The 22,178-nt window shown below is 49.3% G+C and overlaps 1 protein-coding gene across 2 annotated transcripts in view; it reads right to left on the bottom strand.

Moving 5' to 3' along the window:
- The window catches only part of NKRF (NFKB repressing factor), a 116,781-nt gene that overhangs the window by 42,848 nt on the left and 51,755 nt on the right, over positions 1 to 22,178 (bottom strand). For both annotated transcript variants that reach the window (XM_086918558.1, XM_086918557.1), the window contains exon 2: positions 7,627 to 7,751. In XM_086918558.1, the coding sequence (XP_086774684.1) occupies positions 7,627 to 7,751 (125 nt within the window). The remainder of the gene's footprint in view (positions 1 to 7,626; positions 7,752 to 22,178) is intronic.

The raw sequence follows: 22,178 nt of genomic DNA, 5'->3' as shown, positions 1-22,178 counted from the left end.
CTACAACGCCCCTAAACTGTGGAACTCCCTCCCACTCACCTTGAGGAGAGAACATAACCTCCTCAGCTTTCGGAAACAACTGAAAACCTGGCTCTTCCCCGCTTCTCTCTCTCTCTGGATCTATGGTCACTAGCGCTGGGATGCCCTAGGGTAGCTATGCGCTTTATAAATCCCAACTCAACTCAACACAGCGAGCCACACACACACAGCGAGCCACACACACAGCGAGCCACACACACACACACACACAGCGAGCCACACACACACACACACACACAGCAAGCCACACACACACACACACACAGCAAGCCACACACACACACAGCAAGCCACACACACACACACAGCAAGCCACACACACACACACAGCAAGCCACACACACACACACAGCAAGTCACACACACACAGCAAGCCACACACACACACACAGCAAGTCACACACACACACACACAGCAAGCCACACACACACACACACACAGCAAGCCACACACACACAGCAAGCCACACACACACACAGCAAGCCACACACACACACACACACACAGCAAGCCACACACACACACACACACACACACACACACACACAGCAAGCCACACACACACACACAGCAAGCCACACACACACACACAGCAAGCCACACACACAGCAAGCCACACACACAGCAAGCCACACACACACACACACAGCAAGCCACACACACACACACAGCAAGCCACACACACACACACAGCAAGCCACACACACACACACACAGCAAGCCACACACACACACAGCAAGCCACACACACACACACAGCAAGCCACACACACACACACACACACACAGCAAGCCACACACACACACACACACACACAGCAAGCCACACACACACACACACACACACAGCAAGCCACACACACACAGCAAGCCACACACACACAGCAAGCCACACACACACATACACCAAGCCACACACACACACACACACACACCAAGCCACACACACACACACCAAGCCACACACACACACACACACAGCAAGCCACACACACACACACAGCAAGCCACACACACACACACACAGCAAGCCACACACACACACACACAGCAAGCCACACACACACACACACAGCAAGCCACACACACGCGCACACACAGCAAGCCCCCCGCGCACACACAGCAAGCCCCCCGCGCACACACAGCAAGCCCCCCGCCCACACACAGCAAGCCCCCCGCCCACACACAGCAAGCCCCCCGCCCACACACAGCAAGCCCCCCGCCCACACACAGCAAGCCCCCCGCCCACACACAGCAAGCCCCCCGCCCACACACAGCAAGCCCCCCGCCCACACACAGCAAGCCCCCCGCCCACACACAGCAAACCCCCGCCCACACACAGCAAGCCCCCCGCCCACACACAGCAAGCCCCCCGCCCACACACAGCAAGCCCCCCGCCCACACACAGCAAGCCCCCCGCCCACACACAGCAAGCCCCCCGCCCACACACAGCAAGCCCCCCGCCCACACACAGCAAGCCCCCCGCCCACACACAGCAAGCCCCCCGCCCACACACAGCAAGCCCCCCGCCCACACACAGCAAGCCCCCCGCCCACACACAGAAAGCCCCCCGCCCACACACAGCAAGCCCCCCGCCCACACACAGCAAGCCCCCCGCGCACACACAGCAAGCCCCCCGCGCACACACAGCAAGCCCCCCGCGCACACACAGCAAGCCCCCCGCGCACACACAGCAAGCCCCCCGCGCACACACAGCAAGCCCCCCGCCCACACACAGCAAGCCCCCCGCGCACACACAGCAAGCCCCCCGCGCACACACAGCAAGCCCCCCGCGCACACACATAGCAAGCCCCCCGCGCACACACATAGCAAGCCCCCCGCACACACACAGCAAGCCCCGCGCACACACATAGCAAGCCCCACGCACACACACAGCAAGCCCTACACACAGCAAGCCCCCACACACACAGCAAGCCCCACACACACACAGCAAGCCCCACACACACACAGCAAGCCCCCCACACACACACAGCAAGCCCCACACACACACACAGCAAGCCCCCCACACACACACACAGCAAGCCCCCCACACACACACAGCAAGCCCCCCCACACACACACAGCAAGCCCCCCCACACACACACAGCAAGCCCCCCCACACACACACAGCAAGCCCCCCACACACACACAGCAAGCCCCCCACACACACACAGCAAGCCCCCCCACACACACACAGCAAGCCCCCACACACACACACAGCAAGCCTCCCCACACACACACAGCAAGGGCATCGCAGGGCATCTGAGGCTGCAGGACAGAAAGCAGTGTGTTTTACAGAAGAGCACTGTCCAATTTACAAATCCTAGAGGGGGGTGTGAGATGAAGAGGATAAAGACGGGAGAGAGGTATACACAGGGTGACTGGGAATGATGAGGAGGGTACCGGGCTGGGGGGGGTCTGGGGGGGGGGTCGGGGGGGGAAGGAGAAGAGAGTGCCCGAGGCTAAAGGGTAGTGAATGTGACGGGAGGGCAGAGCCTCATCTCCAGACCCTTGAGGAGGTGTGCGAGATGAAGAGGGCAGAGGCTGGAGAGAGTGGACACAGGGTGTGTGGGAAGGATGAGGGGTACCTGAGGTGGCAGAACACCTGAGGCTCCAGGGCAGTGAGTGTGACGGGAGGGCAGAGCCTCATCTCCAGACTCTTGAGGTGAAGAGGATAGAGGCAGGAGAGAGGTGGGCAGAGGGTGTATAGGAAGGATGAGCGGAGGGGGTGAGGAGATACCTGGGGTGGCAGAGCACCTGAAACTCCAGAGCAGTGAGTGTGACGGGAGGACAGATCCCCACCTCCCCACCCCAGTCCCTCCGTGGGCCCCCCCTGCCCTCGCACACCCTGACTGCCCCGCTCCCAGCCCTCCGGGGCTCAGTACCTCTCCGCCGGGGTCTGCTCGGGAAGGGGCGGCTGCGGGGGGAGGAGGGAGGAGTCCTCCTCTGCGCCCCCAACTTCCTGGAAAGGTCCTCTTTCTACGTCCGTTGTGTAGGCCAAGTCAGCCACCTTGAAAGCTGGCAACACGTACAGACCCGTGTGGGCTTATTGAAGCCGTGCAGGAGGCGGCCATCTTTGTAAATATTGTTACACTGCTCAGCTGGGTCCCTAGACATTAAGGAAGGGCTCAGCTCCTTAGACGTAGAGGAGGGACTCCGCTCCAGTCTGCTGAAGTCTTGTACTTCCCTGTTGGCCCGACGAGGTGTTTCCGTAGTACCAGAGGTTAGAACGTCAGAGTGGCTGTGAACAGGGCCACAGGAAGTATGCAACAGGGGCACATCAAATTATGCGGCACGAAAAGCCAAATTATGCGGCACAACGTGGCACATTTTTAGTATTCCTTCCTTATTTTCTCATTTTAATACTGCCTGGGTAAAGATTATCTGGCAAATCCGTAATTCTGCAATAAAAACAAGCCGTCAGGAGGGCAGTCTAACACCACCATGTTTCTCCGAGGCGAAGCAGGAATGCCTCGGAGAAACCACCATCATTTTCGGGCTTATGGGGCGTGTTTTTTTTAAGTTCTTTCTCTCCTCTTCCCATTTTCCAGCCAATGGGAAGAGGAGAGTAAGAACCTAAAAAAACACGCCCCTCAATCTCAAAAACACGGGGCTTGAACCGACAGACGCCCCTCTCCTCCAATGGCTGGCCTCCGTTTAGGAAGCCAGCCAATGGAGAAGGGGGCGGGTTCAAGCCCCACTCTTTAAGACAAAGTCTCGGAGCGAGACAGCGCAAGCGCAGCCTACGCAGGCCGAGACCTAAAAACAGATAGTGTAGTCTGTTTCTCTACTTATACTCCGGTATCAAATCTAGTCCAAAACATCATCAGAAAGAAATGGCCCATTCTGAACAGCGCAGACAAACAATGGACACCACCCCTGTTCACGTTCAAACGGAGAAGAAGCCTATGCGATGATTTGGTCCAGGCACAATTACATGGAACCAGTCGAGACCTTATGGACATTTCCCATGTGGGAGCTGCGTAGCCTGCCCACAGACGTACACAACCAAGGAAGTGGATATAGGTACTGGCAACCCATGGCGGTTAAAAGACTTCAGCAATTGCAATACTGAGGGGGTGGTATATCTGCTCACATGCCCATGTGACCTCCGATAAGTGGGCATGACTACAAGAAAAACAAAAACTCGTATAAACAAACATTGCAGCACTATCAGGTGTAGGAAATCCAACAACAAGTTAACCAAACACTGCCTGAAAGCAAACCACAAAGACACTGCCCTAAGAGGCGTGGTCCTGGAGGTCATGAATAAACGCAAAACTGACATAGCGAAAGCTCTGTTTGTAAGAGTGCAATGTTGGCTTTTCAGTCTACGCTCATGGGATATTGGACTTAATGATGAAATCCCCTGGCTACAAATGGGGCGGTAAAAAACAACCACCTTGTTTTAGTCTCCTCTGTTTCTCAGAATTGTGGATACTGAGCTGCTCCTGTAAATAACTAAAGGAGTAACATGCACCAGAATACGCCTTTACACCTAGAATCAGGTGCACACTATGCGATCTACACAAACGCCGCTTGTGACAGCGGATATCTACGCACATTGGAGCGACAGCTTGGGCGCAGGTCAGGCTATTTATGACTAACTTATAACTGGCGCTCGCAGGGACTACAGAAATCTTACAGGTTGTTTCAATTAGAGATTACTGCTCGCCCCTTCCGCTAGTCCCACCAATTAAACACACTACTTATGCTGCTCGCTCCACCAGGTTCATTCATCACCGGGGAGGAGAGCTAAATACTGCTAGGTGATGCCGCAGAAAGCACACCTTGATGAAGTAAGGCTACTGTGTGAGAATGGATGATGGATGCATGTTTAGAAGGGAACACCTACCGTGTTTGACCAACCTTAAAGACTCAGGGTTTGACTACAGGGGCTTTCCCTTTATTCCCCCTCCCACGAAGTACGTAGGGCGAAGGCTGTGGGTAAGACGTGGGAGTTCTCTCTCCCCCTTGTTTTAATCACTTGTGTGATCACGTATCACAGACACCAGACACATGTTACACACCTAACCACATGCGCTTAAAATTTGTTGAGTGGTTCCATGCCATGCGGTAGTCTCAGCATCTTTTTATACCTTAAAGATGATCAAGAAATTACTGCAGTTTTTGCCAGCCAGCGCAGGCAAAACCCTGATGTCAACTTTAGTTCTTTCTAAGGTTGACTATTGTAACGGATTACTACTAAATGCCCAAGAACAAGTACTGAACAAGCTACAACTTGTCCAAAATGCCATGCCAGAATCCCGACCCATACTCCAAAATTCTCCTCCATTTCCCCACTTATCCGACAACTGCACTGGCTCCTGGTTAGGAGCCGCATTAAATTCAAGGCGTTATGCATCACCTACAAGGCTAGGAACAGCATAGGGCCAGAATTTTTAAAGAAAGCCTTGTCAGTTGATACGCCCAAAAGAGCATTGCGTTCCTCTACAGCCAATCTGCTACAAATTCCGCGCACTAAAAAGGTGAATTGGGGGGACAGACGCTTCACAGTTGCGGCCTCCAGGCTATGGAACACTCTCCCCCTCCACATAAAATCCTGTCCTTCCTTGATGACTTTCCGGAGACCATTAAAAACATGGCTTTTTATTCAGTAAGAACTTGATCCCTTTCTGCACTTGATCTGTACAGCGCCAAGACACCTTATGGTATTTGTGCGCTAAATAAATTGCATAAATAAATAAAATTAATTTACATGAATGACCTAAATAACCTGATGATTGTTTTGTGCGTTTCTTCTTCTTCTTTTTCCTTCACAGGGTACAAAGGACCCCCAGGTAGTGTAGAGTGACAAAGGTCACCCCACCTTTGGTTTTCTAACCACATTGTAGGTAAGAGTGGAGCCCTTTATAAATATAAAGATAGGTTCTGATGAATGCCATGCACCACTGCTGACACTAGGCACATGTCGACCCAATTCTACACGGCGAGGGGTTCATAACTTTCCCCATACCGCCGTTCACTTGTTTTTAGATACCATACAGTTACCTAGTCCATTAAAAATCAGTGAGGCAACTGTAATGGTTTTTAATTTCACTCACTCACTCAATTTGGGCTCCCACTTAGCTTAGAAGTGTATCCCTGTCGTCAGGTGTATGCCCGCCCTCTATCAAAACAAGTTTTCAGAGGGCAAGGATGGCCGATGATGAAGCATGACACCAGCTTGTGTGTGAGGTCAGTCCTAAATTTTTTGTGAGATGCCTACACTCACATACAAATAACACCCCTGAGCACTATTTAGGTCATTTTAGTGTGAGCGGCCTCATTTGTGTAATAAAGTATACACACACACACACAATATATATATATTACATACAGGAGAGGCCTCCCATGTTTAAGTCTACCTGCAGCAAGTATACCAGCTCTCTTGGATTTGCCTGTACTGTTTATTGCGTGGAATAGATTCCTGGCTGACAAAGCAAACACAGAGACTGTAGTAAAGGCTATGCCACTTATTTAAAGACCAAGGCAGAACATGACACTATAACTTACAGTAGTTGAACCTGCATCTCTGGCCTCTGAATTTTTTCAACATCTAAGCTGGCCACCAGAATGCATGAATATTCAAAAGAAGTAGTAGTCAACAGGGCTTCCAACACATGGTCACATACATTAAAATGGAAGAGAGTTTGCATCAGGAGTTTGGGTAAGTGGTGCCAAGCCAAAACAAGGCTGTTAGGCCTAACACAACAAGTTAGGATTCTCCTTTATCCAGAATCTCTACAATGCATATTACATTTTCAGTGTTGTTGTTTCAGTGTTGCACTTGCAGCAAAATCTGGACTGAAATGAGTGTACGGTCATTACTGGAAATGTGAAGCAGTCACTTTCGAAATGGGGAACTTGGAAACTGACCTAGACTCTGTTTATGTACAGGAAAAGACCAGAGTTGTTAAAGCAATGGAAAAACCGGTCCAGATTTAACAGTGAGGGCAACTTGCCTTCCAGTGAGGTGTAGATTTTTAGAATTAGTGGAGCGACGTCTCAGATTCAGGGTTTTATCCGTGTTATAGGTTATATATATAGATCTATAAGATAAGTTACTTGACCTTATGATTTGAAGTACTTCATACATGTCTAGTTGTCTGCATAAACATATACAAATAAGACATTTCTGAATTTTTTTCCTAGATAGTTAATAGTTGAAGAAAAAAAACATGATCATAGTTCTTGGTTGCTATGGAGTATATTCTCCAAGCCAACATTAGTAGCAGCCTTCCTGATTAAGATGAGGGTAAATCAAGTTGGTTAACTTGAAATGGGCAGCTGATGCACCATTTTGTCCAATACACAGTATCAACTTTCTTATGAGCCACAGATATTAAGCTCATTAAATAGCAAGATAATTATTATGCATAAAAAGCTGTGAAACAACGTTTATGAATTTAAAACTACGATAAACATTCTTTTGAAATAGGAAAATAACGAGTTTGTAAAAAAAAAAAAAGAAAAAAAAAGGTCATGTTGAAAAGAAATAGAAAAAATGGTTTGTTATAAAAATGAACATGAATTACTTTAATATTTTACAATTCAAAGCTGCTTCAAAAGCAAAAAATACTTACCAGGTATGGCAGCACTTGTTCTTTTTATTGCTGTAGTTCCTGGAACAAGCTCATATGAAGGAACCGTCCCAATATCAATACCTTCAGACATCTCCAGAACTTTCTGCATGAGTGCTGTGCCATACCTGCATTTAATGCAAATCAATATATTACTATTGTTCATGGAACTGGGGGAAAGGTTTTCCTACATACCCCACCCCATCTCCTCTCTGACAGATAATTTTTAACGCCCTCCTTTTTTATTTTCCACATGGACACGGCGTTAATTTTTTTTTTCTTCAAATCAACGTTTCGCTATCTGACCAGAAATGGTCCTGCAACAGGCATCACACATTATTGTAACAAACAAGGTAAACTATTCTGTGGGATTTCAACATATGGGTAGAATTTGCACCAGAAAATTCAGTCAAATAATTCAACTCCCCCATAAGTGAAATAAAGTTCAACAAACCAACTTGATTACTTAGGTGAATCAAGATGGGAGTAGATGCAGTTAACTAGCCTTGCATACATGGCATCCTTCTTGCCGGAATTACGTGTCTACCAAGGAACTTGTTAGATTCCCAAGTAGGAGTAAAGCAATAAATGTAAGGGGTTTGTATCCCTTAGTGGAGGTAGAAGGCCGTTACATGGGTCTTCTGCTCGTTACTCTATATAAAAGTTTCTGAAATTAAAAAATCATCAACATATGAAGCTGTATTACTTTTTAGGTTGTAGTCTACCACACAGAGCAGCTGTCTGATTTACAAAGACATCTTGGGGACATTCTGAATGCTGCTCTCAGAATGCATTCCGCCCATTGCTCATCACTGGCTTTGTGGTTTGTAACTCGCATTTGCTTGCTTTCTATTTGTTAGCGTTATTTGTTTTAGGCTGCCCAGCATTTCTTTGCCCGTAATATGGAGCATAGCCTTTTCACCACCACGCCTTGTATTCTTCCACAAGTGCTTGTTTTCTGTAAACGGGCTTTTAAATGTTATTCTTATCTTGTCACGTTTGCTGTGCAAATGTCAAGTTCTGTCTTCTAATGAAGCTTGGCATTTACTTTTCTTTCTCAGATTTCAAAGTGAGGGGATTTATGTGACAATCATGCCGGGTACCCATGTGAGGGGAAAGGCTGTAGGTTGGTAATTTTCCTCGAACACACCAACAACTAACTGTGTTGTAAGGTGCAAGAACTATGTGGTATGGTGGGGTGCCTTACCATATAATACTAGCACAATACACAAAGAATGCCTCCAGGTGCTCTCTGTACACCTTCTTTCAGTACCGTTAAAGTGGCAAAGAGCAGACAGGGTACTTGGAGGAACATGTGTCATGCATTTCACATCACCAACATGAGTGATAAGTAACTGACAGGACTCAAGAGACATCAGACACCAATTTATATAAAATAGCTTTGATTTTTATATATCTTCAGACACCAAAACTAAATCAATTCAGTTATCAATTCTAAAGCAGTAAATAAATCAGAACTTTGCAATGTGAAAACATTCACCTTCAGGTCAATCGGAAAAACACAAACATTCAATCAGTTACATAGAGAGTGAGTTCAACGGAACCCACTTGGAATTAAGGTTTGGTGAATCCCTAGACCAGTTCAGGGCAGCTAGCACAATTTTACCTAGCTCAGGAGAACAGGGTGCAGAGGTGCACTTTAGCTGTCAAACAAAGCTTTCAATCAGGCTTGCGGTGTTGAAATGATTACCTTAGCAAAAAGGCTCATGCAGGTTAGTTGAGCAAAACTAGTTGGAACTTAAGCAAGGATTAGGCCCTGGACCAGGAACCTCCAGGCAGATCTGATTTACCTGGCTTGGAGGATTCTGGTGCAGAAGTGCTCTTTGCTATCCATGGTGCTGACCCAGACATGTGGCCAGAGGATCTGGCAGGCATGCCAAGAGTGGGTTAAAACAAATGAAAGATCTTTCCAAAGGGAGCTACATGGGTGGCTGGTCGTTCGTGCAGGTTACTCTCTTCTCTTGAAGCCTTGAGTAGGACTGATCAACATGTACCTGCAAGCACTCTAGTTGAGGGAATCTTTATCCAGAGGACCAGGGGAACGTTGTGGAAACCTAAGCTTCATGACGGGCGAAACTACAGTTTCTAGAAGCCACCTGCCCAGGGACTTTGAAGGGCCACATCAGTAGGCTCGGGGAGCAGGACATCGAGGTCGTGGACTTAGCAGTTTGTGCCTGCCAACTGATGGGGGACTAGTTCCTCTAGGGGATGTTCGTGGGAGTGAGGACTAGTAGCCAGTGGCCAATTTGTCCAGCGCCTACTCCGCCCCAGTAGTGACGACATCCTGTGGGTGCAGATAACTAAAACTAGTCCAAACTTGGTTTCTAGCCTAAATTCAAGATGGGCAAAACCATTCTCGACTTTACACCTAAACTAAAGTTTTTGTAGAGGTGGACGCCTCCTGAATAGCAAATGCCTGCCCACGAAACACAATGCCTGGGGAAAGGGGAGGCTTTGTCATCGAGTGGGCGGGGTTGGGGTTTCCTTTGTCCAGTGGTGCCAGTGAAGCCTTTGAGGTTCACCGCTGCACCGGTTTTAATCACTACCAATCCTATGTGGGTGCCAACTCATGCTCACACAGGTCTTGGTCTCTGGGAGCGGTACACACACTCCAACTGGAGGTCAGATTTCAGTCTTTTTTAAACCAGCTTTATTAGGTTTATAATTTTAGCCAGTAGTACAGCATATCTCTCAGCCATTACCCACATATCATTCCAGGTCATTTACGAATATTTAGTACATTTCCATGCTTACTATTTATCTTGGTCATGAAAGGCTATAGTCAATAAACCAGGGGTGCATTATCTACTCTTCAACATATCCCGTAATACACTACATCAGTAATCCCAACAAATCTTAAACTAATTTAACTAACCCCCGCCCCTCCCCCCACCCCCCCCCCAACCTCCCTTCCAGGCATGTCACATTCAGTGCTTCTTCGTAACTTTCAAGCCCTATGAAGTATGTGCAGTCAGTGGACTCCAACTCTTAAACAATTCAGTCTTGTGCAGGGTACCACTCTCGCCTCGCAGATCTTATACTTGCGGAGTGGGGCGAGTAAGTGCATCTGTGCGCCGCAAAGACCCTATTCCGTGTCCGGGGCTCCTAGTTCTGTTCAATCATCACTCACAGCATCCGGGTCTCTCAGTAATCCCACCAAGTGTTCCCACTCTCCAGCTGCCTCCAACGCCTTCTTGCTCCCAGCACTTCTTGCTAGTTGTAAACTAACTATGCCTCACATTCTGCCCATTTGAGAAAGCCTCTCTACCAGCGATCTATGTTTGGGGGCCCACTCGCCTTCCAATGCATCGTTATTTCCCTCTAGGCTAACACCAGTCCCATGTCTATAAACTTGCTGGTGATCTTAGTTTTGGCTGTATGGGGAAGCAATGCAATATACAAGTCCCCACTGACAACTTGAACTCTCTTTCCATCACCTCTTTCAATAGTGCATGCACTTCAGTTCAATAACCTTTCAGCAGCGGGCAGCCCCACAGCATATGAGGAAAGTCCGCCCCCTCTCCTTGACACCTTGGGCATTCGTCTGAATCAGTGTTAAAATAAGTTTGAATTTTTGCCGGCGTGATGTGGGCGCAGTGCAAAATATAAAAGTGAAGATATTGAAAGCGGGCATTTGTGGTGCTTTTCCACACTCTCTATGCCACCTCATCCCAGGCTCTTTCCGGAATCACATCCATTTCCCACTTTCGCTTAAGTTCATTCCGAGGGGCCAACCTCTCAGTAATTAGGCGCTTGTATAGGCATGTGATCGCTTTCACCTTCCCCGCTGCAGTTACTACATATGGACATCCCAACTAAACCCTAGGTTCCACCTGGCTATCTTTCCAGTGCGCACGAATAGCCGCAGTAAGCGCCGCATGGAGCAAAAAGCCCCCTCCTCTCAAATCAAAGCGCTCCTATAAAGCACCAAAAGGTAGCAGGATTCCGTCCTCGTATAAATCCCCAATGGTAGTCAGTCCCCTCTCGACCCAGTCATTCAGTTCATGCCAAGACCCTCCGTGAGGAAGTGCCTCGCACATTGAAAGCGGTATATGAGGGGCATATGGCACCTTCAAGCCCGCCCTCTTGAGACTGCGCCACCAGCATTGCAATGCTGTTCTAAGTTCTTCCGAGAGAACACCCATCCGAAGAGGAAGGTCCAACACTATTTGAGAGAGCTGCTGCAGTTCCAGAGTACCCACTCCTTCCTCTGCCGTGCCTCGCAGCCCCTGTATCAACCATTGCAATTGGGCAGCCAGATAGTAGGTCTCAAAATGAGGTATCTCTCAACCTCCCTCTGATCGTGGTCTCCAGCATCAATTTCAGGGCGACCCATCGCCTCCCAGTACCCCACAGAAACCCCTTAATCATAGATGTAAGTTGCTTAAATATCCTCACTGGAATCCATATCGGTAGGGTTCTGAAATAATTCAACAATCGTGGAAGGGCCGCCTTTTTAAGTAATGCCATCCGCCCAGCAACCGATAACGGCAATGTTACCCAAAAATCAAAACTGCCCGCTAGGCCCTGTATTGCTCTACCAATTTTCCCCTCTAATATATCAAATCTGGAATGATATATCTGGACCCACAGGTAGGGTAGGCACCTGCATTCCCACCACACTCCTGCTACATCCTGTAGATCTTCCTGTTGCCCGTCTATGGGGAACAAACAGGATTTAGCCCAGTTATCTCGAAGGCCAGACATATCTCCCCTAACTCATGCAATATCTCCTTCGCTCCCAGTAATTTCCTCTCTGTGTCTCCTAGGAACACAAGCAGGTCATCCACATATAGGTCTATGTGATGAATTTGATCCTGCACCTGTAGACCTCAGAAGTACCTCCCGTCCTAACTTTCACGGCCAACGCAAATTAGGAGGGAGGACAACGGACATTCCGGTCGTGTGCCCTGGGACACCTCGCAAGTCTCCGATATCACCCCTCCCGTCCGAATCCGCGCTGTAGAGGATTTATAAAGCAAAGCCATCCATGCTATGAAGTCATCTCCCAGACCAAACCGGGAAATAACATGAAAGAGGTAAGTCCATTCCAAACTGTTGAAGGCCTTTTCTAGATCAACGGCAACTGCCGCGGTATTTGCCTTAGGTTAAGTGTCCGCCTCCAATATACGCAGCAATCGTCGTACGTTTACGGTCATATTCCTAGTAGGAATGAAACCAGATTGCTCATGGTGAATTAGGGTAGTCATGTAGGGCATCAGACGGGTGGCCAAGATACGGCTTAATATCTTATAGTCCGTATTAGGCATGGACAGCGGATGGTACGAAGCGGGATAATAACCGCCTCTCTCGTACTCACTGGAAGGTGACCCTGGTGCCTCGCCCCGTTATACAAATTCACTAACCGCGGCCGCCCATTCCTGGGGTTTTGCTTAGCTCCTTCTGCTTAATACCCGCCCGCACTTCGATGTCCCCACCTAGTGATGCAGTTTGATCGACCCCTAGTTGGAGGAGTTGTAGCTCGTGAGTGAACCCCTCAAAATCATCTCCAGTCTTGACTATCCTGCTCCTGTATAAGTCCTGGTAATAATCACAAAACAACCCATTTATACTTTCCTGAGTAAAGCAAACACCTCCCCGAGAGTCAAGAACGTCCATAATGGGCGAGCCCCTGCGCGATGGGCTAGCCAGCCAGGCCAGTAATGCCCCCAGAATTCTCCCCTTCGACATGAGTGCATGCTATATATGCCTTGTAATCAAAGCATCGCAGGCGCTCCACCTGCCACTGCCTCTCTTGCCTCTTCCAGGTCCCGCTGTTTATCCGGCTTGCCAGGACGAGCCTGCTCAGCCGCACACAAGTGTTGCTCAACCTCGTTTTATCTTCTCCAAGAGCACTTTACGCAACCCCTCCATCTCGGCTATGCAGCGCCCCCGAAGCACTTCTGTAAATGCATCCCATTCTACATTCGGCGTGGAGGCAGTTCCCATGTTATCCCCGAAGTATTGAGTGATAGCCATGCCCACTGCATCCCTAAACACTGGGTCCTCCAAAGCCTCTGGGCGGAGCCGCCAATTAGGTATCCGTGACTGCGACCAGCACATCTGGAGCAACACTGGACTAGGATCCGAGAGCGTTCTGGCAAGGTATTCCCTACACTGCACCCCGGCGTGCACATTTGGAGTGCATAGCAACGAGTCTAAGCGCACGTGCAGATAGTGCAATGCAGAAAAATAGGAATAATCCTGGTCAGCCAACTGCTCGGCCCTCCAAGTATCTACCAGGCCCCATTGAGCCTGCCAGTTTCGCTTGGCTTCTGCTATCTTATGAGTGGGAGCATTAGGGAGGGGAGGGAACGATCCACAGTCACATCAGTTAAAATTAAAATCACCTCCCATCAACACCGACCCGGTAAGATAAGGTGCCAACTTCGTGAATATCTGCGCGAAAAAAGGCTGGATGCTCCATGTTGGGTGCATAGACATTAGCAAGGGTGATGTCCTGCCCATCCAATTTCCCAATGACCACTACAAACATACCCTCTGGATCAATAATCTTTTCTCTGCATTGTAAAGGCACTCCCGCTCGCACCCACGGGCAAAGGCGGAGTAAACTGTATAATACAATTGACCACAACAACGTCTCTGTAACGCTGCCCCTTCCTGCGCCTGCATATGTGTTTCCTGTAGCAACGCAATGTGAACTCCACGCCACACCAAATATTCATGCTATTTTTGTCTACGCCACATTGAGTGCATGCCCTGCACTTCCAGGATAAAAATTTCAAATCACTCGTGGAGCCCATCCTGACGGCATCTGAAAAGCACCTCTTCTATCTAAGGTAGTGACATGCCTGGCCGTATAAACCCTGAAAACTAATAAACAATCCCAACTCCCCCTCCCCAGGACAGCTACTATTGTGCTAGTACCCATCCAAACCATAAAATCAACACACTCAAAAAGCCTCTGACGAATTCAGAGGCACTGGGGACTGTAGCTGGCTCAAGAAACTCCTAATTAACCCCACCAGCCCCAAATCTACTAATCCAGGTCTTGTTATCGTACTAGACCTGCAGATCTAGTGCATTTTTCTAAATTTTTCGAGCCCTGCGCCGGCTCGGTTGCACAGGTCTTTTAGGCAGTTGGGCAGCTCCCCACACCTCGGGGGTTTCCTTCCTATTGTTCTCCAGCGAATCTCATGCCTCTTGGGGAGAGTCCACATTGCGCATTATCCTGGATGGCACTACGCACTATCGGGCCGGAAACATTAGAGAGTTCTTGACTGATATGCAAGAGGCGAGCCTTCTTTGCACCTCCATCGTATAGTCCGGGAATAGCGTGACCATGGCATTGTCCACTGTGAAGGGGCCATTGGCTCTTGCCTTCTGTAACAACAAATCCCTATTACGAAAATGGAGCAGGCAAGCCACTACCGGTCTCGGGGTCTCCCTGGAGCCGGCAGTCGGGCCGGTAATCTATGGACCCTCAAACATATAAAAGGTTTTAAGTCCTTCCGGAGCCACTACATCCTGGAACCATCGTTCCAGATAAGAAACCATGTCTCCTTCTGCTCCCTCCGGCAGGCCCACGACTCTTACGCTGTTCCTGCAATTGCGGCCCTCTGCATCTTTGGCCCTACATTCCAGAGTCGTCATCCTATCCGTTAAAGCCTGCACTTGCTCCACCACATCCTTATGCGCTGGCACAGTTTCCGCAATGTCAAGTTTTGCTTTCTTGACCCTCTGAGGTAGTTTCTTGTGCTCGTCCCGCAGGAGGCCAAGTCCCACAGCGACCGTGCTAATGTCTTGGTGTAGGGTCGCTTTCGTGTCAGCTATGGCTGCCAAGATCTGTTGCAGCTGCTGCTGCACTGGGTCATCCGAGGTACTTCTCAGCAGTGCCTGCGATCCTTTTTGGTCCTGGGGAAGTCCCGCTTGAAGTCCTCCAAGCTTGTCTGTGATTGCCAGAATTCCTCCCGCTTCTGCAGTTGCACTCCCCACACTTTGCTGAAGGCTCTACAATGCCAGCCTCAGTTTTCCCTGCCGCACAGCAAGGACCACCGTTCTGTTTCACGCCTTGCCTTTCCAAATACACGACCCCCTCCGGGACGACAGATTGAATCCAGCCTGTAGAACCACGGATAGCGGACTGTGTCTTGGCGGCTTTTGTGCATTGTAGTGAATGCAACTAGGACAATGACTTTTCAGCCCATACTCCATGTATTCATTGATGTGATTACCCTCTGAAGTCGTGTTTGACTTGGATTTTCCCAACCTAATGACCCGTGTGTAACTACGTGACTCACGGAACACTGCCCCTATCCCTTCCCCCATCCTGAGGAAGACCATCCTGTAAGGTCCTACTACTCCCCATCATTTTGTGGGGTCAAAATGTCGACAACCGGTCCACCTGCCAGCTTCTACCCCGAGAGGATTGATTTTTACTGCAATTTTAGAAGCATGGCTTATCACAATTTATAAACATTAATTGTATATTTGTCCGGCTCTTTGCTGAAGCCAGGATTGAGAATTGTTTTGATTAAGGTCGCATGACCTGCACTGTACCACTTCCCTAACCCTGCACTACTTCCTTTCCCTGACACCCTCCTTCCCTTTACCTGTGGGGCACTACTACTTTTTATGATGTACACAAAAATGCACGTTGTCAATACACTGTTATGGCGCATTGTGAATAAATACCAATGTTCCTTACAGTTGATCATATTTGTTTTCTATTCCTACACTAAGTTGTATCTATTGTGTATAAACAGTGTTCTGGGACCCCTTTCCCTTTGTACGGTTCCGTTTCACGCAGCAGGGGCATGGTGTATACAACCCCGCCATAAGGGCTACAGATCAGAACACACGTCGGATCTCTCTCCGACCCCTCCTCAGTCACTGTCCACTTGCCAGGGGGTCAGAGTCCTCCGCACCTCCCACTCAAGCCACACCATCGCCTCCGGGGGACCAGCAGAACTTTAATTGTGCTGTTCAGTAGGGGCCCTGTTCTTCCCAGAAGCTCAAGCGCACTCCAAGCAGCTATTCGGTAAGCTCGCTGCCAGAACGTATGCAGGCAGTATAGGGGGCCACTCTGCCCGAGGTGTAATGCCACAGCCAAGTCTCAAACCCTGCAGTGATCGCTGGGCCCTATTATAGCGTTAAGCATTCGCTCCAGGACCCTTCCAATGGACACCGCAGTTTCTCCCTCTCAGGGGGCCCACCAATATGCAGCCATCTCTCCAGCTCGGGTTCCTAGCAGGAAGTTCACTAAAAGCAGGGCTCCCCAGCGAGATCAGCCCCCCGGTTCAGACCACTTTGTAGGCCCGGGGTCAAGGGGCTCCCAGCGCAGTCCCTCGAAGTGCCCAGTTCCACAAATCCTCAAGGCGCCCTCCGCTCGCCCTCCTCCGCCGGGGCACCTGTGTAGACATCAAGAGCAAGCAACTGCCCCAGTTCTTCTATTTGGGACCTAGGCAGCTCCCACTCTTTTCAGGGCCTCCAACCGCCGTGCAGGTTGCGTCCCGCTCACCGCCGTCAATCCACCACACACAGCGCTCCCCTGGTAGCAGGCAATTTTCTACACCAGGTCGGGGGAGAGGGGGGGTGAGTCAGAACCCGACCCCTCTCGGCTCCTTAATGCTTCCTCTCCCAAACAGGCCGATTGCCGCCTCCTGTGCTCAGTCGCGCTAATACGAGCGCACCCGCAGGACTCTCGGCGCACTCAGTCCAGCGTTCAGATCCCCTCAGCCGTCTCAGCAACCCTGTCTCCAAGGCCATTTTGCGTGTAGACAGCACCGTAGAGCCACGCCCCTGCCGGGGAGCTCCTTCGGCTTTCGATTGGCTGTCTGGGAATCGTGCCCCTCCGCTATCAGCAAGATTTATACTACGGGCAGCAGGCAGGTCCCCACTGCCCAGCACTCCAAGATGCCCTACAGCCGCCTAGGCCACCTACCCCCTTCCGGTCAGCTGCCCCCTCTAGGGCAGTATCGATTCGGCACAATATCTTCTGTTGGGCTCTCCACACACAGGAATCAGCTCTCAGATCCCTGCGGCAGCCCTCTTCGTTGTTGCGGCCATTTTGTCGACTCCTGGCCTCGCAGCTCCACGACCCGTTTCTCAGCAAATCACGGTCAGGCATCTCCTCTCGTCCCTTCCGATCCTCGCCGCTGGAGCCCAGCCTCTTCAGAGGGCTTGATGACACAAAAGTCCGCTCCGGCTGATCGTGCAGACAGGATAATAGAGAGGCTGTCGCGGAGCACTCTGCTCACGCGACCACCATCGCCATCGCCGCTAGACAAGCCACGCCTCCGTCAGACTACAGTCTTGGTGGCAAACCTTCAAAAAAGCTCGCCAATGCACAAGAAGACTGGGTTAACTTGGTGAACACTGTCTAAATCACCACCTAGGTGCGTGATGGTTAAACCTCAACACCCCTATCGTGTTGGGGGTTAAAGAGCCCGGTGTTTGAAACCAAACATGAAAGAAGTTGACCAGGCATCATGGAGCTAGACATATACGTAATGCTCATATGCCAGCCCATGTTATCTGATGGGTCACCGGTCACTTGCGGTAGAATTAGGTTTAGAATGCTACCACGGGGAAATATATGCTTGCACATATACTTCCACACATAATATAAAGCACCCTGTGTCCTGGACTAAAGGAGGCCTACCTTAGGGTTGACTGACTTATTAAATGGAGTGAGGTGACATACTGTGTGTGCAGGGTCAAACTCAAGCAGGAAAGTTGCTCTTTAAGGGCTGACGTGACAGACCTACAGACTGCGGTTTTACTCGGGTCACTCAGGGTGGCACAATAAGTGCTGCAGCCCTGGTATTCTTTTTTACATTCGGGCCCTAGGTACCATTAGTACCATATACTAGGGCTTTACAGGGGTGTAAAAGTAGTTCCCAATTGGGTGTGCCAATTCACATTTACAGTTTAAAGGAAAGAGCACTAGTGCTGGGCCTTGTTAACAGAACCCAGCACACTTAGAGATCAATTAGCACAGCCATCAAGTAGCAAAAAGTGTTGGGGATAATCATCCAAATAGGGCACTTTACAACAACAGTCTTTACATGAACTGTAAATATATTTCAAAATAAAGCAAGATTAGGACACGGTACTCCGCAACATTAGTCCACTCCACAACACTCTACAAAACGATGCCAATTTACTCCATTCTATGCTACTCCACTCTCCTCTACGCCACAAACCTTTAGCCATGATAAACAGCAACTTCACTGGTGCACAACATGGCTAAAACACATTAACAAAGCAAATACATTTTACATAGGTGAGACCTTCTTGCTTTGCCAAGACCTGTACTTTTTAATTAGTACCTTGCTTACACACTAGCATGCTTGAACCAAGCAAGTACAGACAGATGTGCCAAATGCTCACTAAATAGTAAGAAAGAATAGCATACAGCCAATTACTTTTTGTGATCTATAGCTGCACATCGTATCGCCACAACCCAGTGGCTTGTAATGATTCATTAAGCTGAGCCAACAGCAAGCATAATTGCGATTCATCTGGCAGAGAAGAGGCCTTAAAAATTAGATGAACGCAGTCGCACATCTTTTTCTTTGCTTTAACTCAGAATTTGTATCCACTTTTAATTCCACACAGAGCCATTAAATGTTCACTCTAGGACAGGCGAACTGCATTCTAAATAGCAAATCTTTCATTTATCAACAGTAAAGTGCGTACCATGGGACTCAAAACCATTTTTCCCAATGTAATGTCTATGGCGATTTTGTGATTTTTAGGTTTCGCCTGCCGAAGGCTGCGCTCGGCGCAGCTTTTCGGCGCAGGCGAAATCTATTGTTTACTATATGGGCTTCAGGAACGTCCCCCGGCTCCCATTGGCTAGCTCCATAAATGGAGGCTAGCCATTGGGAGCCGGATCTGTCCGTCAAGGCCGGACCAGATTCGGGGGCGTTCCCGAGATTTTTTCCCTCTCCACCCCTTTCCGAACGTCATTGCGGCGGTGGGTGTGTGCATTTTTTTTTGTCTCGTGATGTTTACTCCATTTCCACCGTGTCTTTTGCAGGGGTGGGCTGTGCACTGAGGCCGCTGATCAGGTAAGCAGCATTTTTTTATATTTATCCCGTTCCCGACCCCCCCTCCCCTTTCAATCTCCATTGCTGTGAGTATTTGATTACTATGGCGAAGCACTGTACAAACCAGCTAACTTAAACCGATTTATACTCACAGCTGGCTGTTTACCTGCTTTATATTATTGGGTTACCGCCTCAGATGGTTCTGTAAATGTTTCTTTTGCCCTGAATTTTAAACTGCTTCCCTGAAACTTTAGCGATTGTGCCTTTGTGCCTACACCGATAGGTTGGTGTTAGTTGGAGCGCCTCCAAGTCCGTGATGCGCCCTGCCTTGAATGAGGGCTGCCAGTGTGCGGTACCGTAGGTGCAGTACCTGGATGTAGAGCGAACGAGAATGTATGGGTGCCGGGTCGCACAAAGTGAAAGGTGTGCGATGCGAATAATAACGTGACTGAACGAGCAAGTGAAAGGGGGGGCTGGCGCTGCGCTTTAAAGAACTACTTTTGGCAAACAATCTTGTGCCTTTCCCTCCCCCCTCCCGCTGGCCGTTCCTTTCCCGCCCCCCCCTCCCGCTGTCCATTCCTTTCCCGCCCCCTCTCCCGCTGTCCATTCCTTTCCCGCCTCCCCCTCCCGCTGTCCGTTCCTTTCCCGCCCCCCTCCCGCTGTCCGTGCATTGTCAAAATGCATGTGTAAATATATGTTAGAGTGTTGCGAACCGAGGCGCTAGCAGCTGGCGCCAAAAATACCCCCGTCCAGTGCAGACTGAGGACGAATCGAAACGAATTGGCTATTTCCTGGTTTGTTTTATTTGGCATGGGTGAAATCGGCCTCCCGCTGGGGTGAGCGTCCTTTAAAAAGTAAAACGGGGGAATTTGGAGCATTTTCGTTTCGTCTAAAATATTTATCAACGGAAACGTGCCCCGGACAGCTAGGAATAAGTGTTCATTTGGATGCGCGATCGCTGGAGTGAGCAGTTTAACCTCTTATCATAATTTTCGCTTATTCAAAAATGCTTTTGTGTATTTCCAGTATATGTGTTGACATGAATATGGCACGCTGGTATCTGATTTGTACACATCACATACACTGTGGTAGATAAAAAAAAAAAATACAGGAAGGTGGCTCATACTGGGAATTATATATGTTATTGTTAAAATCAACTGAAACGTGAAATTTAGACTTGGAACGTTAGGAGTTATTTTTACCTGCGGATGTATTTGTGATGCAGAGGGCACATAAGTATAAGACTGCATTTGAACATAAGCTGTGCCTGTCGTATATGTGTGGTGATATGCGCAGCTATCGAATGGTTTGTGTGTGTGTTTTCACAGAAAGCCTACAGATACAAACATGTTTGCACTTAAACAAGTCCTATAAATGCCCCGGCATGTTCTCCCTTGATATGTACGTGCACATTGGTAGATATAGTCATGTGTATTTGCATACATCGGATCGCTTTTAAAGCCGTGTGTGAACACGGTGCAGGTCAAGCCACGTGTCTTTCACGCGCGCAGGTTCTATCGTGTCCATTTGCATATCTGTATGCCTGAAAATACTGTGATACGGTGTATGTCTGTGCGCAGACTGTCCTGGGATGTATGTACAGCCCTCAGTATATAGCAACAGCTGCCTCTGCAGACATGTACAGGTACTGTATCTGTAGGGCACACGCCATTATCTAGGTATGTAAGTGCAAAGATTATGGGGCAGTTTCTGTGCACGTTTCGGTACATATTTAGGTCCTACAGGTGCAGACCACTTAAACAGGCATAAGTACATTTCTCAACGTGTATCTATAGCAATACGTGTGCTTGTGCGCAGACACGTTCGCCGTGTGTCTCTGTATGCATTCCTACCACCACGCAGGCACACACGTCATCTATAGAGGTGATTGCACAGATACATGGCGCAAGTACGATAATTTGTCAGACTTTTTCAGCACCAAGATATGCTCGCGGGTGATACTGCACTTTACAAACACACATAACATAATTTTGCGAATACACTCCCTGGTGTCTTGAGGTGAGAGCAAGTGTACACGCACGCGCGGATCTGTGTCATATGTGTGCTGCTCAATATTCAGTGACGGGTGTCACATGGTCGTGTGAATGTACGCCCTTTGGTATCAAGTGTTGGCCCTATGCACACATGTGGATGCTGTCACAAGATAGTGTGCATGCACACCAATCCCTATCTAGAGGTGAATGTGGGTGCACACGCACAGTCAGTTGCTGTCACACGGTGGTGTGCATGCTCGCCGATCGGTATCTAGAGGGGAGCGTGGGTGCACACGCACAGTCAGTTGCTGTCACACGGTGGTGTGCATGCTCGCCGATCGGTATCTAGAGGGGAGCGTGGGTGCACACGCACAGTCAGTTGCTGTCACACGGTGGTGTGCATGCTCGCCGATCGGTATCTAGAGGGGAGCGTGGGGGCACGTGCATAGTTGCTGTCACACGGTGCAGAGTGACGAGAGAGGGCAGAGTGACGAGAGAGGGCAGAGTGACGAGAGAGGGCAGA

Source organism: Lissotriton vulgaris, chromosome 4_1, assembly GCF_964263255.1.
Source record: "Lissotriton vulgaris chromosome 4_1, aLisVul1.2, whole genome shotgun sequence".
Taxonomy (NCBI): Eukaryota; Metazoa; Chordata; class Amphibia; order Caudata; family Salamandridae; genus Lissotriton; species Lissotriton vulgaris.
Note: the sequence above shows the minus strand (reverse complement) of the source record. Positions and strands in the feature narration are given on the sequence as shown.